This window comes from Euphorbia lathyris, chromosome 2 (genome assembly GCF_963576675.1).
Source record: "Euphorbia lathyris chromosome 2, ddEupLath1.1, whole genome shotgun sequence".
NCBI lineage: Eukaryota > Viridiplantae > Streptophyta > Magnoliopsida > Malpighiales > Euphorbiaceae > Euphorbia > Euphorbia lathyris.
In genome coordinates this window covers 787,601-808,547 of record NC_088911.1, presented here as the reverse complement: position 1 = coordinate 808,547, position 20,947 = coordinate 787,601, and the positions used below count along the sequence as shown (strand labels likewise).

The 20,947-nt window shown below is 38.5% G+C and overlaps 1 protein-coding gene and 1 non-coding gene across 3 annotated transcripts; one reads left to right on the top strand and one right to left on the bottom strand.

Moving 5' to 3' along the window:
- Positions 1-875: 875 nt before the first annotated feature.
- LOC136221287 (small nucleolar RNA R71) lies at positions 876-982 on the bottom strand. The gene has a single exon (XR_010685061.1). It is a non-coding gene; the product is annotated as a small nucleolar RNA R71 (small nucleolar RNA).
- A 2,710-nt stretch (positions 983-3,692) lies between these two features.
- On the top strand, positions 3,693-20,314 carry LOC136220290 ((+)-neomenthol dehydrogenase-like). 2 transcript variants are annotated; one of them, XR_010684464.1, is made up of 4 exons: positions 3,693-3,824; positions 3,937-6,269; positions 18,721-18,957; positions 20,013-20,314. XR_010684464.1 is itself a non-coding variant. In XM_066008096.1 (4 exons), exons 1-3 carry the CDS (start codon positions 3,805-3,807, stop codon positions 18,775-18,777), a joined length of 264 nt encoding a protein of 87 aa, XP_065864168.1. In that variant the 5' UTR covers positions 3,693-3,804; the 3' UTR covers positions 18,778-18,957; positions 20,013-20,314. The 2 variants fall into 2 exon arrangements, 1 of the variants encoding a protein (XP_065864168.1); XM_066008096.1 differs by having other exon boundaries at positions 3,937-4,123.
- Positions 20,315-20,947: the final 633 nt, after the last annotated feature.

Here is a 20,947-nt window from a genome sequence, read left to right as displayed (position 1 = left end):
ATTTTCAAATACCCAAATCCCCAAATTCAACTAAACGATTTTTACTCTTTATTAACTTCAAAAGTAAATCTATCAAATTTGAAACTAACAGATTCAAAAATAGGTTTTTCGTTAAAAAATGTATCCCTGTGGGATCGATATTTTTTATTACTACAAGCGAAACCGTGCACTTGCGGAAATCGCTCAACAAGTTTTTGGCGTCGTTGCCGGGGATACGCCAAAATTTTTGACAAAATTTTTATTTTTCGTATTTTATTTTTCGAATCTAGGTTTACACATATTTATTCCAACTTTTATATTTTATTTATTTCAGTTTATTTAACATCTTTATTTTTCAAATTTTGTTTTGAAGGTAGTTTGGTTCGTGCAACAATTTCAAGTTCATGCGCAGTTCTCGAAGTTCAGGCATTTCACCGAAACCATTTGATCCAGAAATTGAAAAGACTTTAAAGAAAGCCAAAAAGAAAAACAAAGAAACAATAGATTTAGAACCGCAGCCAGAACGTATGGAAACACTTATGGAATACGCTAGGCCAGGAGTGGCCGGTGTAACAAACAGTATAGTTAGACCCCGTATAAACGCAAATCAATTTGAAACTAAGTCTGCTTTGCTTAATATGTTGCAAAACAACGTAACGTTTTACGGACTACCTAACGAAAATCCTAATACTCATTTGACAAATTTCTTGGAAATTTGTGACACTTTCAAAATTAGTGACGTGTCAGCCGAAGCAATCAAACTTCGCCTTTTTCCTTTTACTTTGAAGGATCGAGCCAAAAAATGGTTAACTTCTATGCCAGCCGCAACATTTGAAACTTGGGACCAACTTGCCCAAGTATTTTTATCAAAATATTTTCCTTTAGCAAAAACCGCAAGAGTCATTAAAGAGTTGACATCTTTTTCTCAAAATGACAATGAAACTCTTTATGAGGCTTGGGAATGTTTTAAAGAACTTCAACGTTTATGCCCACACCACCAGTTGCCCACTGAACTTTTGATGCAAACATTTTACAATGGATTAAATCCTACAACTAGAGGTTCATTAGATGCAATGTCTGGAGGGCTATTCATGAAGAAGACATCCGCCCAAGCAAGAGAACTTTTGGAGGAAATGGTAATCAACAGTTGTATGTGGCCCGCAGAACGTGGACATATATTAATGGCGAAACCATCATCTTTAAATACATCATCGGTTAAAGGTATAGTGAATCTTGATCCAGTTGCAATGTTACAAGCCCAATTTTCTGCCTTGTCGCACAAAGTTGATAGGTTTATGGCACCGTGCGATCCTAATGGAATCCAATCCAAATGGATATTGATTACGAAGGTATGGATGAGATCGAACAGGTAAATTTTGTCCAAGGACAAACCCAAACTAATAATTCTTATTCTAATACTTATAATCCTGGATAGAGAAATCATCCTAACTTTAACTGGAGAGATAATAATAATAATAATAATAATGCGAATGTGAATGCTAATCAATATCGTATTAATAATTATCAAAATCAATCAAAAGATACGATTAGCACTTTATTTTCTAAGATCGATAAATTTATAGATGCTATGAATGGAAAAATAAGTAATCAAGATGATGGTTAAATTAATAGACTTGACTCCCTGATAAAACGCCATAGCTGACGAAGCATAACATGTATGTTAGGATTCTGATCCTCAAAACAGACTCAATTTTGTGAAGTCCAGATGATCCATATGATACTAGATACGCTGGCTCTCCAAAGATCTTTCATTTGTGGGCTGAGATGCTGCTGACAAGTATCAGAAAAAATTGAATTGATAGTAGTGAAATTAGTTCGCACCTGAAACAGACCACCGAGAGTCATCCAAAGGGTAGTAGAGAAAGGGAAATCCTAAAATAGGTGAGCACTCGTCTCACAATCAGCGCAACAGAGAAAACATCGCAACGAAAGAATAATACCTCGTCGCTGGAGAATGTCATGAGTAGGAAGTTTGTCACGGAGTAAACACCAACAAATTAACGATCGGGAAGGAGGGAGAAATCCTTTCCAAATGGTTGAACACCAATCTGTCTATTCGGCCAAAGGAACATTATTTGTCAAAATAGAATAGAACTCCTTAACAGAAAGTTGTCCACAAATACTTTTCTTCCATACCAGTTCATCGGAGTCCAACCCACCATTCAAGCTTTGGATTTGCAATTTTATATCATTCAAGAGATGATCGATACCAAACCAAACCCCGTTGAATAAATGATTACGAACCAATTCATTAGAGAAAGGCGAAGTGTTCCAAGGAATGTTTAGTTGAGTAGCAAAAGGGGGCACAATCCAACGATGATACCAAAAATTGAGACTGTTGTTACATCCAATATACCAAACACAATCATCAATAATCCTATTAGAAATCTGTTTATAAGAGCTCCAAATGGAAGACTTAAGAGGCGATGATTTTGGCTGGAATGAAGAATCAAAGAATCGGTTGTAAAGAATAGCAAGAGAGAACTCTTTTGCAACCAGTGAACTTTATCTGTTTTAAGAATCAAACCTCTAACCACCACCTCCCACCTTCTTCTTCGTTTTTCTTTCTGCTTCTTTTTTTTCCACCTCTCATAAACCGCCAACTCACCTCATTCGCTCCCTTTCCTTTTGCTGTTGTTGTCTTCATTCTTTCTCCTCCCACTGTTTTTTCCGTTTTCGTAGTTATTTTCCTTTTTGCTTGTGTCAATTCTTTAGTTGGATCATATATAATTCATCGTACTTCTAGATCCGTTTGAACTGCACCTGGTGTTTAAACTCTCAGTTTTGGTAACCTTTTCTGTGTTAGCTAGCAAGAACGGAAACTTTAGATCTTATCTGTAGATCACTGGTTCAAATGCTGAAGATTGGACTACAGTTGTTTTCCGGCGAATTTGGAGTTACGATCTATATATGTTTCAAATGTTGTTTATGTTTAATGTACTTTTAATGGTTTTTTTTTTTTGCTTTTAATAGTCATTTTCTTGCGCTGTATTAGGCTTAGCCTATATGTCTGTAAGGTTTTATTCCTTGCCGGTTTCATCTTGTACTTGCAACTTTATGATTTAATGAAATCTTAGCATTTCTATCAAAAAAAAATGATCAAGTTTGACCAATTATTTTTCCACATTGAGCTTTTGAAAATTGATTTTGTTATGGATTTGGCTTTTATTTAACATTTCTGTTGAGTTTAGGAGATGAGAAGATCGATTTGACGATTCTAATGTCAAAAATCACAAAATGAGAGTGAAGAAAACCGAGTTTGGAAGAATATACTAGAAATTAATTTCTATAATTTCGTTTTAGTTTTTAATTTTGATCTCTCCTACTCAAGAAATTCTTATTTTTATTTTTATCTATTACATTTGTTTTGAGTTTGGTACTTAATAATTAATCATCTTTTGTTGACCAATGGTGTAACTTTTTCTTGTGCTTAATGGAATCTCTCTCTTAAAAAAACTAATTAATTTGCAAAAAAAAAAAAAGAAAACTAATTAATGACACACGTGACATATGTGTATAATATATAGTAATTTAGCTTATAGTATCATATTAGTATTTAATATTTAATTTTTTTTTTGAAGGAGTATTTAATATTTAATATTAAATTAAAATACAGCCTTTTATCGTTGACCACCAATACATTTAAAAATCGAAAAACACAGTAAACGTCATTATATAAATTCTTCCTCATTGTGGCTCTTTAATCCTCACACACCTCACAGCTTCTACTGGAAAACCAGATCAAATTTTGAAAAACTTAGAAAGCTTCTTTTATATTTAGCTCCTAATTGAAGTTAATCATCAATGGCAGAAGTGAGCAAAAGGTATGCTTCTTTTTAATTGATTTTTATCATAGTGAAGTTTATTAAATCCTTAATCTGCTGCTCCATCTTCTACTCGTGTTGATGTTGATGGCGATTTGATCTATGTTTTTAGGTATGCAGTGGTGACTGGAGCTAACAAGGGGATCGGATTCGCAGTTTGTAAACAACTGGCTTCGAATGGAATTGTAGTGATTTTAACAGCCAGAGACGAGGAAAGAGGCCTTGAAGCTGTTCAGAAACTCAAAGATGCCGGTCTCTCCGATTATGTTGTTTTTCATCAACTCGATGTCGCTGATTCTGTGAGTATCGATGTTCTGGCCGATTTCATCAAATCTAAGTTCGGAAAGCTTGATATCTTGATATGCATTCATTAATTTGAACTGAATCGTGGAATCCACACTTGTGTTAGAGATAATGTTCCTATTATCTCTGTAAATGGATTCTTATCTAGTTAGAGTTTCAATTTGTCTATAACCCTAGCTATGTAGAGTTCTAATACGATTATACTTGTGTATTGTATTCTTATACAAACTACTATTGGCTCACTATAAATACAAGGTCTCTGAGCCATAATCACCAAGGTGATTCAAACCATTAATTGTGTTATTACTTATTTCTCTTTATCTCCAAAATCTTCCATACAGCAAACTATACATTCAACATGGTGTCAGAACCCTAAACCTATCTCTTCCATTTTTTCGATCCTGCCAAAAATATACCGTTTGATCTTTGCTTCTTCTTCCACCGACCTGCACTCCCTTCTTACCTATTTATTTTCTTCATCCATCACTATTCCGCTGACCTGCACTCTCTTCCTTCATCATTAATCATTTTTTTTGTCCTATCTTCCATCCATCACTATTTCGTCCAACTTCTTCTCTGCTTCCTTAATTTTCTTTTTTTTTTCTCTTTTCTCATCATTAATCATTGTTCTTTTTGTCCTATCTCCCTTTCTTTTGTCCAATTTCTTCTTCATCCCAATTTCTTTTCCTCTTCATTCAAGCAGACATGGTAGTTTCGACTACTGATCCAACCGCAAACGCCTACCGCCTGCCCTCCTCAGCGCAACAGCAACCGTCTGCCGCACATGATGCTGCGATTCTTGCAGCCCTAGCGGCGTATCAAGCTGCTGCCTCGACCCCTTCGCAACAGCCGTCTATCACCACGACAACCTTGTTTTCTCCGTCAGTTCTTGCTGCCCTAGCCGTCTATCAGGCAGCCGAAATCAGTAATCACCATCAGGTTAATTCTGAATCTAATACCTCACCGTTTGTTTACAATTCTAATTCTCAATTAGTCCGGGATCCATCCCCATCTTTTTTCTCAAATTCTTTTCACAATACTGTCGATGCACCTTCACATAATTTTCGACCTAATTTTATTCCTCCCTCAAATCTTATTTCTTCAATCAATCCTGTCTATACAGAACCTGTTTCTGCCCCTGTCACCCAACCAAGACAACTTCCCACAAATATCACCATTAATATCAAATTAACCCCTCACAACTACAAAGCATGGAGAATGTCTATGGAATCTACCCTCAAAACCTATCATTTTTTTCCCATATTATCAGTTCAACACCTCCTCCACCTCAATTTATTTCTAGAACAGGTTATATGACATTTACTGCGTATTTAATCATAAATCCATCTTTTTCCCAATGGGATGATTTAGAAAATATGGTTAGGACTTTGCTCCTAAATTCCATCACTGAAGAAGTTTTTCCTGATATTGCATATCTCAAATATTCACATGACATTTGGCTAGCTTTGGAAGATGCCTACGAGCTTATTACAGGAACCAAACAGTTTCAGTTAGGTGTTGAACTGCATGAGCTTGAGTAAGGGGGGATGTCAGTAACTGCTTACATGCAAAAAGTTAAGTCTATTCTTGATGATCTGGCTGCCTCAGGGAACCCTTACCCTCGACATTTACTACCGTCAGTTCTTTACAAGGGTCTGGGAGAAGAGTATCGCTCTACCGTTCAGAATCTTATCACTCATCGCGGTACAAACATCAATTATCAGGAGATTTTGAACAGTTTGAAGACCGTTGAAGGCATGATCCAATCAACAAGAAAGACAACTCTGCTTCAATCTGATGGTATACCTGCGCACCGAAAAGCCAACGTCTCCATAATAGAACCACCACAATCAAAGAAGCAGAATCCAAAGAAGAGAAGAAGTGGCAAGTGCTACAACTGTGGCGATCCAAGTCACTGGGCTGATAAGTGCAAAAGACCGAAGAACAATTCACAGTCAAACTACAATTCTGGACCACAAGCACACATGGCGTGACAACAACCACCAAATCGATTCATGGGTCCTAATCAGCTTTTGTATCCTGACACTGGAGCAACAAATCACATGACGGCAAATCCAGCTCAACTTCAACAGATGCAGCCATATCCAGGATATGACACGGTTCAATTTGGCAATGGTCAAGGTCTGCAAATTTCTCACTTTGGAAACTCAAATATAAATAATCTGAAAGTTAATGATGCCCTACTTGTTCCTAAGCTCACTAAATTCTTATTATCTGTTCAGAAATTTTCCCGTGACAATTCGTGTTTCTTTGAATTTTGGCCTAACCATTTTCTTGTGAAGGACCAAACAACTAGGGAAATCCTATTACGAGACCCGAGTAAAGATGGGCTTTATATGCTTACACCCACCCTGAAGGAGGCGCTAGTAGGAGAGAAGGTGTCTTTTGAAAGGTGGCATGCACGACTTGAATATTGTCAGAATCAGACAGTCAGCACAGTTCTCAAAGGAAACGATCTATCCTCTTCCAAGTCAGTTAGCAACTGTTCTTTTTGTCCATTAGGCAAACTTTCTAGAAGCTCTTTACCCTCTATTAGTCGCTCTAGCACATTCATTTTTGAAAACTTACATCTGGATGTTTGGGGACCAGCTCCAGTTGTTTCTTGTCTTGGCCACCGCTACTTTTTAATCATCATTGATGAATTCAGTAGATTTGGATGGGTTTTCTGTTTAAAGAACAAAAGTGATGTTTTCTCAACCTTTTGTGACTTTTATGCTATGATCTCTAATCAGTATAGTGCAAGAGTTAAGAATATTTACTCAGATCTTGGGGGAGAGTTCCAAAAACTACAACCTTTTTTCAAACGACATGACATTATACACAAAATTGCATGCCCTCACACTCATGCACAAAATGGTATAGTTGAGAGAAAAATTAGACATGTCGTTGACACCTGCCTTACTTTGTTAGCCAATGCATCTTTACCTCTGAAATTCTGGAACTATGCCATGATACACAGCATTAGGCTAATCAACTATTTACCCACCAAAATATTGAACAACAATTCACCCTATTTCTTGTTCCACGAGAAACAGCCTGCTTATAAAGCATTACACATCTTTGGCAGTGGTATCTATCCTCTTCTTCGTCCATACAACCAGCACAAATTTGATTTTCGCTCCAAGCTATGTGTCTACCTTGGTCCATCAGAAAATCATTCTGGGGATATTTGTCTTGAGTATGCCACCGGACGCATATACGTCTGCAAATTTGTACAGCACAATAAAGAAGTATTTCCTGCATCTGAAGTCACTGCATCATCACCTTCATCTAACAACTCGGAGGTAAGCACATCGTGTCAACTACCATCTTTACTCGGCCAGTATCCAGGTAATTTCTCTAATCCCAATCCTATATTATCTACTTCTAACTCAGTTCCATGCTCCCAACCCATCACACCTGTCCACTCTGGACCTCATCCTGGTACTCCAATTACTCCCCCTGACTCTGAAGCCACAAACACTGCTCCATTAGCTCCACGTCAATGTTTGTCACCAGTGGTCACTACTGCATCAACACATGTTCCTCAGAATGATCCTGGCACACCAGTTGATGCTGTGAACATCATCACACCGGAAATACAAAATGCAGTACCTCATGAAGAGAACATCATGCCACAAACAGAGTCTCCTCCTCCTGAAACTGCACCACCTGTTCCGATTCCAACTGAAAGGCCCAGACCTCGCAATGCACCGCTGATTGGTCCACGACAACATTATATGCAACTTCGACAGTCGTCTCTTCAGTCAAGAGGACGGTTTGAGGGACTTTTAGCTATACATCCAAATGGCACAGTGGATCCCACATGCTTCAGTAAAGCCAACAAACCACCCGAATGGCGTACAGCAATGTCTGAAGAGATTCAAGCTCTTTTGGACAATGGCACATGGCAACTTGTACCGAGACCACATGATCAGCATGTCATCACCTCCAGGTGGCTCTTTCGTACAAAGAAAAAGTCTGATGGAACCATTGATCATCACAAAGCCCGCTTGGTAGCACGGGGATTCACTCAAAAAGCTGGGATTGACTACAAAGAAACATTCAGTCCAGTAATCAAAGCTACAACCATTAGGTCTGTATTTGCCATTGCAGCAGCAAACAACTGGTTCATCAATCAGCTGGATGTCTCTAATGCATTTCTTCATGGAAACTTATCAGAGACAATATATATGGAACAACCGCAGGGTTTTCGGGACAGTGACCGACCAGATCATGTCTGTCTTCTGAAAAAGAGTCTTTATGGATTAAAGCAAGCACCGCGAGAATGGTTCACACGCCTTCGCACATTCCTCCTCTCCCTTAGGTACAAAATGTCACAGGCTGACAACTCGCTGTTCATCAGACGCACCGACACTGAAAAGACTTACATTCTGTACTATGTTGATGATATACTCATAACTGGTAACCATCCTGCACACATCACCAACACTATTGCAGCCATCGAACATGAGGTTCCCATTCGCAATCTTGGCAAGGCAGAATACTTTCGGAATTAAGATCAGATATGAGAAGGATGGCATTCACATGTGTCAGGCCAAGTATGTGGCTGACATCCTAGACAGAGTGAAGACGATTGACTCCAAGTCCACACTAACGCCCATGGCCACCACGCTAACACTTTCAAAGGAGCTAGGCACCAGCTTAACCTCTAGAGATGAATATCGAAGCATTGTGGGAGCACTTCAGTACTTAACATTCACTCGTCCTGACATTGCATTTGCAGTTAACAAATTATGTTAGTTTCTGCACTGTCCGACTGATGAGCACTGGAAAGGAGTTAAGAGGGTCTTACGCTATATTCAAGGCACATCAGACTTTGGCATAGTCATGTCCATCAAACCAATACAGCGCATCCATTGTTACTCAGATAGTGATTGGGGAGGATGTCCTGATGATCGACGATCCACGGGTGCCTTCTGTGTTTATCTTGGATCTAGCATTGTATCGTGGCAGACTCATAAGCAACCCACAATAGCCAGATCCTCAACAGAAAGTAATTACAAGGCAGTGGCAAATGCCACAGCAGAACTCCTATGGCTCAAATCTCTTCTCTCGGATCTCGGATTTCCCTTACCCACCCCGGTTCAGCTATGGTGTGATAAGGTTGGAGCAATTTATCTCACCTCAAATCCGGTGTTCCATGCCCGTACGAATCACATTGAGCTAGATTATCATTTTATTCGTGAACAAGTTCACACAGGTTTTCTCAGTGTCAGATTTATTCCCACTGATGATCAGGTTGCAGACATACTCACCAAGCCGCTAGCTCCGGCCCGCTTCACGATGCTACGCTTCGCCTTTTTGTTCGTGCCCGCCATCGGCTTGAGGGGGGGTGATGCGGTTTCTAGGAAACCTCACTAAGGGATAAGTGTACCCCGTCGTTATCAAGTAATAAATTTCTGGTTTAAGTCCAGGTTATCGTCCACAGGATTTATTTCTGCAAGTACCGAGCTACTCGATCTCGGATGTTATCTAGGCTTAGGGGGTTTTGAGTTTGTTTGTTTATATTAATCTACTCCTAGGTTGAATTATACTAATCCTAGCTAAGTTATCTAATTCTAACTAAGTTATTCTACGCCTAACTAAGTTACTCTACCCTAATTGATCTTTTACCAATGCAATTAACCGAATGAGCATGAAGGGATACGATGATAATGAAAATAGGATGTTTAAACAATTGAATTGAAACTAAGTCACTTGTGTCCAAGGCGATTAACCCGACCTATCCTCCTAAAGTCCCTAGTTCGTGATTCCCTTGTAAGGCCGAAACTAGCTCTAAGGCTCAGTAATTTGGGCTTAATCTTCTATAGGGTTGTCAATCCTATAGGCACTCACTAGGTCAGATTCAGCTTGTAATATGTGCCAACCTAATTTTGGGATTATCGAATGAGTTAAACCAATCAGACAAAGCGTAAGACAAAGATTAAAACATCAAAACAATTGAATAAACAAGAACTATAATATATATCAAAGATGGAAACATTGTCACGAAGTTACAATAAACCTAGAATTCATAGCATGTATCAGAGGCTAGACATAATGCAAAAGAAGAAAAATCCCTTTTAGGGAACCTGTCTACCAATGCAGGCATCTTTCTAGGATTTAAGGATGAAGCTTGAGCAATCCTCGGTGAATGAAGCTTTGGAGGTGTCTTCAATGGAGGTTTGAAGGATATGGAGGAGGTGGAGAGGATTTCTCAAGGTGAAAAGCTAAGAAAATTACAAAGGAAAAGATATCTAATTTACAATGGAAAAATCCTATTTATAGACGCGTCTCGGGCCTCGTTTTGACCTATTTTCGTGTCCTTATTGGTGTAGGAAGACGTGGGGCTGAACGTGGCTTCGTGGGGGCGGAATTGGTCTTTTTGACCAATTCCCGCAGGGCTGCTCGCCGAGCAAGGAAGGCTGCTCAGCGCGAGCAGCCCCCTGCTCGCCGAGCAAGCGCCTGGTGCCCTACTCGCCGAGCAGGCTCCTGCTCGGCGAGCAGAAATGGCCCGTGGGGCCCTGCTCGCCGAGCATTTTCGCCCGAAGCGTGCTCGATCCAAGCATGATGAGTTCCGCGCCCTTTTTCGTCCGCCTTCACACCTGCACACGCATAAAAACTCTGAAAAACATTAGTCTAAAAGCCAAATTGATCCGTCAATCGCTTATTCTGAGCAAACGCTTCGCTTGGTGCGACTTTTGACGGACCAATCAGCTTCAAAAGATAACGGAATTCTAATATGCATGCTATTTCGGCCGTATTTGCCTAAATTGATTACAAAACGAGCCTAAACGACGAAAAGTAAATAGAACGTTTCCAATTTCTAACTAATTCACATAAAAGCATTTAAATGCGAGAATTGCTCGCTTATTAACCAAATAATTCTAAAACCCGTCCTAAAACCGTACCCAAAGATAGGGGTTTTTGACCCATATCAAACCTCCTTGCACTTAAAACTTTACTTGTCCCCAAGTAAACTAAAAAACTAAACCCGCCATCACAAGCAAACTAGAAAACTTCCCAGTTTGACTAGGTGCTTGACACAATTTCGAGCATCTGTAATTACATGCATTCGAAATACAAAGTAGAGACACGATATCCAAAAGCCGCATTTCAATTATCATAGGTCATAGTTTTAAGCAAAAGGACACATGTTCAATTAAACGAGCTTGAGGGGATCGCTAAGTAAAACACCTCACCATAGGTAGTTCACTCATTCACACAATTTTAGTGGCTAAAGTGTTTACTCTCGGCTTATGTTCTTGCTTAGGATTACGTTGATTTTGCACGTTCATCCGAGTTCCTCTACTATGCTATATGACTCCGATGATATCAAAAACAGCCTCTAATTGGGGTTGTAATGTGGTTAGAGGGTTAAAGGTACAACAAAGGTTAAAAGTTCTAGCGCTACAAAAACAAAGTTAAAATGGCTTTAGCAAATACGAATTGACTGAGCTTTTTATTCATCCCTTATTATTATTTTTTTCTTTTGGGATGTTTTCTTGAGACGTTTTTTATTTTTAGGAATTAGGGAATGAAAATTTTCCCTTTTGTTCGTCTCTTTTCTTTTCTTTTCTTTTTCTGTTTTTCTCTTTTTCTTTTTGGGGTAGTGATGCTCATTCACTTCTTAGCCTCTTGGCTTGCTACTATAATGCCATAAACAAAGATAAATCGCTAGAGGAAAACAAAGGCTCAATTCGAGCTTTGCAAAAACAGAGGTTAAGTAGCGAACTAGGTTGTGGTTCGCAAGAACGGGTTAGAACGAAAGAAAAATCTACAAACTACAAAAGTTGTCGGCTCAAAGGGGCTTCCTAGAGTGGATGAAAAAGAAAAAAACAAGGTAAAGAAAAGGGTTACTTCTAATGAGGCTGATTCATCGTTTATCATCTCAAATCATTGCATGTAGGTTCAACACAGTATTAGGTGCAAAATCTGTAATCTTTCCAAGAATGTCAAGAAAAAGAGCTTTGCGATGTTCGCTCTTAGGCTCAAATTCAACTCACAATTCTTTGGGTTTCAATTTTGTGTTTACTAGTTTTCCCCAAACTCAAGTTTAATATCACGTGCCTTCAATTCTTAAGTTATCTACCTAAGTAATGATTTTAGCATTTCTTTAAAAGTAGGGTCTAAATGCAAACTATAGCTCATGCTTTTACCGATACAAGGATTGTGTCCTACACCTAAACTAGTTGTCATGTAATCTTAGATTCGGTTCTCAGCCCTCAAGGACAAATAACGAAGTTTAGATTCGAAGGAGGTTCACGGTTTTAGGTCCTAAGCATGCAAAAACATAAATAAAGCAAAAATAAAACACCAAAACGCAAACCTAAACTAGACACGATGCAACAAAAATTTAAAATTTATACAATTTTTGTAAGTTTGTCTACCCCTCCTCCTCACACTAAAAATATGCAATAAGTTTCAACATTGCATCATAAATCATGAAGTACGAGTGTAAAGAGTTGGGATGGAGAAGACAACTTACTGATCGGCCGGGGGGTATGGCCAAGGCATGTTGTAGCGTTCGCAGTAATCTGCCGCTACGTATTCAAGACCCGAAAGCCTTCGGTCCATGTTCTGATCAAAGTTGGTGAACCGTTGGTCCATCTGCTGAACAGTGTTAAAGGTCCATAGGTTAATATCTCGCATTTCTGCCATCATAGTGTTGATGGCTTGGAACTGGGCCTCCGTCCCCGACGCTTGGTGTTCCCTTTGGTCTCCTGCTGTCGCAGGTTCTTCTTCCTCAGGTTCCTCGTCCCTTTGCTGTTGTGGAACTCGTGCTCTTTTTCTCCCTCCTCCGCTAGAGCTTGCTCCTCCAGTTGGGTTCCTGTTTAAGACTTCTTGAAAAGTAGATTTTCCCAAAAATTTGGAGTTAAGCAAAGTAGGATAAAAAGCAATTTCAGAATTATCCAAATTTTTGAATTGGCTCTCAAGCAGGTTGGTAACTAAGTGCCCAAGACCTAGGGAACCGCGTTTCCTACTCGTTTGGCTTGAGAAGCCTTCAAATATGGTCTTGATATTGTCCACGTGTTTGTGGTTGGCCACACACCATAGTATGAACAATTCCGTCTTTGAGACTTTATTGCTCTCGTTTTTGCCCAATAAGTTGTGGGCCATAAATTTGTGAACAAGATTGAGAAGTGGGTCTAGGAGAGAGACTGGGCTAGCAGTCTGGGAGTTAAAGTCTGATATGCCTGTCAGTTGTTCCCAAGCTATATCTTTTGTTATAGGCTTCTCAAAGTCTGAGATTGCCTCTGGGTCGTTATAAACTCCCATTAGGGCCGCTAGTGTGGTGCCATCGAGGCGGTAGGGTTTACCGTTTAGCCTAAAAGAGTGTTTCCCACCGCCCAATGGTAGCTCTTTTTTCCAAGTGGTCAAGAATTCCATGATAAAGTTGTGATAAACTGGAGTCTGTTTGGTGGCTAGTCTATACCAGCCGTGGAATTTGAGGATTTCATTGAAATCCTTCTTTAAACCTATACTCGATAAGTAAGTTTGATCAACAACTATGTGTGTAGCAAGGTCTTGCTTGGAAAACCTATCGTACAATATTCCCTCACGTTCATCAATAAGACCAAAGGGTGGATCATACTTAGCTTGAAGGCTTTCGTCGAACTCGACCTCAGATTCGGCTTCGTTCTCGACGACGATCTTAGCTTTGCCTTTCCGACCCATATTTCCTGAGGAATAGACCAAAAAATGGAAAAGTTAGGACATATTTACAAGTTTCAATATAAACCCCCAAACAAACCATCCATAGGCATAAACTATAGTTTTAGGAACTTTAGGGACTAAAACCATAAGTATTTGGTCCCTAAGTGTTTTACCCGTAATCCACAAATTCGTGCAAAATTGGACATACCCAATGACTAAAATATGATAAGAATGCAACTCATAACTCTATTGACAAGTTTCTAACTATGGTTTGAATAGTTAAACTTTGAGCTAAAATGGGTATTTTGCCCAAATTGAGCAATTTCTCCAAATATCCACAAATTGAGAATAGAAATCACACCCAAACTATAAATTAATCATCATGTCAACATAATTGCAAGGAAATCAAGAATTTAAAAGCAAACAAGAGATTAATTTGAGAAAAGGGAAAAAAAACCAAAACTTATGTTTTTCTCAAACCTCAAAAATTATCACCCTAAGCTAAAATCTAAGCCTATAAACATGTTAGAAATCAAAAATAGGTAAAGATTCATACCTTATATCTTGAATTCGGGTTAGAATGGTGGATTGGGGGGGTTAGGTTTCTTAAAGAGCAAAAGAAGAAGGAGAAGGGAAGAAGGAAAAATGGAATAAAAAGGAAAGAAGAGAGAAGGGAAGAAGAAGGTGGGGAAGGTGATGATGAGTCACTCCCCCTTTTTCTTATTCTTTTCTTCTTTTTTTTTCTTTTATTCCTCTTTTCTTTCCCCCTTTTTTTGGTTCGGGATTCTAAAATCCCGAACAGCCCTTGTCGGCCGAGCCGGCTGACTCGGCCGACCAGCCCGGCGAGCTGGGCATTGCCCAACTCGCCTGGGTTGGGCGAATTTTTTTTTTTTTTTTTTTATAGAGTGCGGGGGAACAAAGTTTGACAGCGCAAATAAACAAACGAGCTTAAAATTCAATTAACCAAAACAATAAAAGAAGAGAAATAAAAACAAAAAGAAAAGGGAAATGCATAATCAAATTGTTCAAACTTTGAATTAAAAACCGAGGAGAACCCGATTTCTCCCCCTTACTCAATCCTTTCTCAAGATCTTTGGGTTCTTCTCCGTTGTGCTTGGGAGAGAACCCTGTGGCCTTTCCTGCCTGTCCCTATTAATTTGAGCCACCTGATTGCTCAAATCTTTGCAGAAGGCTTCGTTGTTGGCAAGCCTAGCCGAGATCTCCTTCAGAAGAGTGATCACTTCGTCAGATTTCTTAGGGTGTTGCACTGGCCCTTGATTTTTCTGTTGGTATGGGGGCATGCCAAGCCCCTGCTCTCTATGCTCTTGAACAAATCCGCTAGGAGGTCGAAGCACATTCTGATTTGAATTCCCGTAAGAGAGGTTCGGGTGTTGAGGTCTCCTGTAGTTACCATTGTTGTTGTTGTTGTAGGAGTTGTAGTTGTTGGGGTTAGAGTTGTTATAGTTCTGATTATATCTCGGCTGCCCCCCAACATAGTTGACCATCTCCACCTCATCTCCAGCGAAAGGGCTACCTGCTTAACAATCCTTTCCGTTGTGGTCGCCGCCACAGTGCACGCAGGTGGGAGGTCGGCTAAACGTAGCCAACAGTACATCCATCTTCCTACTCAAATCAGCAACAACTGGATTCTGTTCCTGTTCTTCCACAGCAAATACCCGCTGCCTTGTAGGGCCGGCGAGCTTCTGTTCTTGCCACTGCACACTCTTTCTGGCCAGCTCGTTAATCATGTCATATGCCTCTGTTGCTGTCTTTCTAAATAAATCTCCACCCGCTGCGGAGTCCACAATGGCTCTATTGGTGGGTGTTAGTCCGTGATAGAAGACGCTCACTAACTGATGCTTGGGTATGTCATGATGAGGGCATATGCGCACCATTTTCCTGAATCGAGTCCAAGATGTGTGGAGCGCCTCATGCTCGGGTTGGTGGAAGGATGTGATCTCACCCCTGAGCATTGCTGTCTTCGAGGGAGGGAAGTAGTAGGACAAGAATTCCTTTTCCAACCCTGCCCATGTTATGATTGAACCAGGCTCCAGTGTTCTCAGCCATTCCAAAGCTTGCCCCGTCAGAGAGAACGGGAACAGTTTCAGTCTAGTAGCATCTTGGGGGACCCCATTGGTCCTTGCAGTGTCTGCGCACATTAGGAAGCGATCCAGGTGATCATTCGGGCTTTCATGTGCTTCTCCTCCAAACAGTCCAGTCTGTTGGATCAAGTGAATTATACCAGACTTGATTTCGTATGTGTTTGCCGGAATGTTTAGAGCAGTAATGCCTGACAGATGGTGATGTCGGTGCGGTGCCAGGATCTCACTCATCAGACGAGTGTCGTTTTCTGGTCCGGTGTCCTCAGGGTTCCGCTCATTGTTCCGTTTATTGTCAGTCATCTTGATAGGCTTGATAGGCTCGATGATCTCGTCTTGCTTCAGCTTTCCGATCTGTTTGCTCCTGCGAAGAGTACGTTCAAGTTCAGGGTTAAGAGGGACAACCGGTATTTTTGCTGATCTCGTAGGCATACGCTGAGAAAAGATAAATACAGAAATAAATGAAAGCTGAAGGGAAATCATACAAATCATACAGTTTTGTACAATTATAAGAACAGTATAAATACAGACATGTATAGATGAATTTGATAACTATATGTTCGTACAAACGAATATAAACAAGCGTAAGTATAAACAAGGATGGTTATCACAAATGAGTATATATAAATATGTGTATATAAACAAGTATAAATGGTATAGATACGTAATAAAAAGAATCATGATTATAAACAAGTATATATGATATTAACAAAGAAAGTATTCACAAAGAATGCCTAAACTAACAATTCGACCTTTGGTTCGATATTGCAGAAGAAATAAATCCCCGGCAACGACGCCAAAAACTTGATGCGGTTTCTGGAAAACCTCACTAAGGGATAAGTGTACCCCGTCGTTATCAAGTAATAAATTTCTGGTTTAAGTCCAGGTTATCGTCCACAGGATTTATTTCTGCAAGTACCGAGCTACTCGATCTCAGATGTTATCTAGGCTTAGGGGGTTTTGAGTTTGTTTGTTTATATTAATCTACTCCTAGGTTGAATTATACTAATCCTAGCTAAGTTATCTAATTCTAACTAAGTTATTCTACGCCTAACTAAGTTACTCTACCCTAATTGATCTTTTACCAATGCAATTAACCGAATGAGCATGAAGGGATACGATGATAATGAAAATAGGATGTTTAAACAATTGAATTGAAACTAAGTCACTTGTGTCCAAGGTGATTAACCCGACCTATCCTCCTAAAGTCCCTAGTTCGTGATTCCCTTGTAAGGCCGAAACTAGCTCTAAGGTTCAGTAATTTGGGCTTAATCTTCTATAGGGTTGTCAATCCTATAGGCACTAACTAGGTCAGATTCAGCTCGCAATATGTGCCAACCTAATTTTGGGATTATCGAATGAGTTAAACCAATCAGACAAAGCGTAAGACAAAGATTAAAACATCAAAACAATTGAATAAACAAGAACTATAATATATATCAAAGATGGAAACATTGTCACGAAGTTACAATAAACCTAGAATTCATAGCATGTATCAGAGGCTAGACAAAATGTAAAAGAAGAAAAATCCCTTTCATGGAACCTGTCTACCAATGCAGGCGTCTTTCTAGGATTTAAGGCTGAAGTTTGAGCAATCCTCGGTGAATGGAGCTTTGGAGGTGTGTTCAATGGAGGTTTGAAGGATATGGAGGAGGTGGAGAGGATTTCTCAAGGTGAAAAGCTAAGAAAATTACAAAGGAAAAGATATCTAATTTACAATGGAAAAATCCTATTTATAGACGCATCTCGGGCCTCGTTTTGACCTATTTTCGTGTCCTTGTTGGTGTAGGAAGACATGGGGCCGAACGTGGCTTCGTGGGGGCGGAATTGGTCTTTTTGACCAATTCCTGCAGGGCTGCTCGCCTAGCAGGGAAGGCTGCTCGGCGAGCAGGGCTGCTCGCGCCAAGCAGCCCCCTGCTCGCCGAGCAGGCGCCTGGTGGCCTGCTCGGCAAGCAGGCTCCTGCTCGCCGAGCAGGCGCCTGGCGCCCTACTCGCCGTACGTTTTCGCCCGAAGCGTTTTCGATTCAAGCTTGATGAGTTCCGTTCCCTTTTTCGTCCGCCTTCACACCTGCACACGCATAAAAACTCCGAAAAACATTAGTCCAAAAGCCAAATTGATCCGTCAATCGCTTATTCTGAGCAAACGCTTCGTTTGGTGCGACTTTTGACGGACCAATCAGCTTCAAAAGATAACAGAATTCTAATATGCTATTTCGGCCGTATTTGCCTAAATTGATCACAAAACGAGCCTAAACGACGAAAAGTAAATAGAACGTTTCCAATTTCTAACTAATTCACACAAAAGCATTTAAATGCGAGAATTGCTCGCTTATTAACCAAATAATTCTAAAACCCGTCCTAAAACCGTACCCAAAGATAGGGGTTTTTGACCCCTATCAGGGGGTGTTAGAGATAATGTTCCTATTATCTCTGTAAATAGATTCTTATCTAGTTAGAGTTTCAATTTGTCTATAACCCTAGCTATGTAGAGTTCTAATACGAATATACTTGTGTATGGTATTCCTATACAAACTACTATTGGCTCACTATAAATACAAGGCCTCTGAGCCATAATCACCAAGGTGATTCAAACCATTAATTATGTTATTACTTATTTCTCTTTATCTCCAAAATCTTCCATATAGCAAACTATACATTCAACAACTTGTTTCATCTTGATTTCAGCAGATATAAAGTTCATGCCTATTACCTGTTTGATTAATGGATTCAAAGAGAGATTTGATACATAAACTTTGATTTTGAACAACGAATCGAAGTTAATTAGATAAATTGTGAACAATTAATTTCGATTAATTAGGTAAATCTTTGTGCAGGTGAATAATGCAGGTGTTACTGGAGTTAAAGTAAAACTGAAGCTCCCAAAGATGTAGATCCGAGTAAGGTAAGTGCAGAAGTAGGAGGAGTGATGTGGTATGATATGTTGAATGAAAGATATGAAGTGCCAAGACTATTATGGTGCCAAGACTATGATTGAGAAACTTATTCCTCTACTCCAATTGTCTGATTCACCAAGGGTTGTCAATGTTTCATCAGGCGCAGGCAAGATGGAGGTAATTAATTCACTGCCTTGCCTTTTTTTTTTTGGAAAGATACTGAAATTTTAATTTTACCAGTGTTATACCGATAGAACCGTCCGGTTCGATAGGTAAAAATTAGAAATGACTGGATTGATATATATATATTTAACTGTCATATTAGACCTGTCGAACAAATGTTTCGACAAACTAAAGTAGCTTTGTAACTTTTTTGTCGGTTATTTGTAACTATATTAGTAATACAGTAAACATTTTAGATAATTCGACAAAAAAAATATGATTAATTTATATGTGGCGTACTTAGTTGTTATTATTTTAAATAGATTTTTTTTTTAATTATTTTAGTAATAAACTAAACATGTTAGACATAATTGATGTTTTGAAGTTCTGAAGTAATAGGTAAATAACAGTTAAACCAATCTTTTAAAATTTTCGACAATATAAAGCTAAAATTGAGCTTGTTCAGAAACGTAAGACTTAATTTTATACCTTTTCGTACGTTATGACTAATTCTCCACTTCTCTAAACATTAGAGTTTAAAGGTGACTTAATCATCTCCAACACTCGGTCTATAATGGTGTTGGAGAATGGAGATACCATTTGATGGCAAATAGTGGAAATATTATTTTAACTGTTTTCTTTTCTCTTTTATTAATTCATTACTTATTATTGTAGTTTATTATTAGATAAATAAGGTTTTTGATTACATTGTTGTATAAAATATTACAAGTAAAAAATAATTTTTTAAAAGTATAAAATGAAATAATGGGTTGGGGAGAAAACAGAGATTGGTGATTGAAATGGTGGTTTGAGTTGGTGATATCGTGAACTGACGAACTGAATTTACTTACAGTGATATATTGATCTCTTTCAAATTTACTTTAAGTGGTTTAATTTGTTCAAATCCTCTATTGTTCTATCACGTGGATTTATGGAATTTAATCATATCACTTTTAAGTAAGTCCATGAGACTAAAAAAACTTTATAAGTTTAAGAACCAATAGATTTTGTATTATTTTGATATGTCAAAATTCTAACGGTGATTTTATTTCTATATTGTGTGTTTTCAGTATTTATTAAACGAACGGGCTGTCAAGGTATTACAAGATGATAATAGCCTTTCAGATGAGAAAATTGATAAAGTACTGAAGCAATATTTAGAAGATTTCAAAGATGGCTCATTAGAAACTAAAGGTTGGCCTGCCGATCTTTCTAGTTATAAACTCTCAAAAGCAAGCATAAATGCCTATACGAGTATTATCCGTTGAAGAAGGAGCTGAAAGTGTTGTGAGGTTAGCGTTATTGTCTGATGATGGTCCTTCTGGTTCTTTCTTTGATCAAAAGGTTGAGTCATCATTTTGATTTTAGAGAATTTCACCATATGTTTATTCATCCGAAATATGTTGTTGTTTCGGTGTGATGTTTAATAATAATGTAATTCATTTTATTTTATTTTATTTCAAATAAAATGAATATTAAAAATTGATATCTTGTTCAGTTTTAGGATAAATTTGCGAAAAACTCATGTTGAGATTTTTGTTTTACTAAAAAGAAATGATATTTTAAAATGACCGTTTACAATTTTAAAATCGAAAAATTTCAAGAATTAATGACATTCTAATAAATTTAAAATAACTTTTTTTTATATATATCTTGAGGTTATTTAGATATTGTTTAATGAGGAGGGAGAAAATGAATGTTTAGAGGAGTAAATTACACCAATAGTGCTTGAAATTTACCACAGTCTACACTTTGGTACATGAATTAAATTTCGTCTAAAAAATATACCTCAAATAAAGGTGACTGGACAATTTAATACTTTTAACCAGTGATTAACTAATCAACACGAATTTGACCATTTTCAAATAATGTGTTGGACCCACCATACATCCAAATAACCTAAAAAGACTAACTTACTCTTTAATCAGTCCAAAATATTCAGTATCTCTTTCTATCCATCTGATTTCTCTCTCTAATTTTATTTCTCTTTCTTTATTCTGATCGA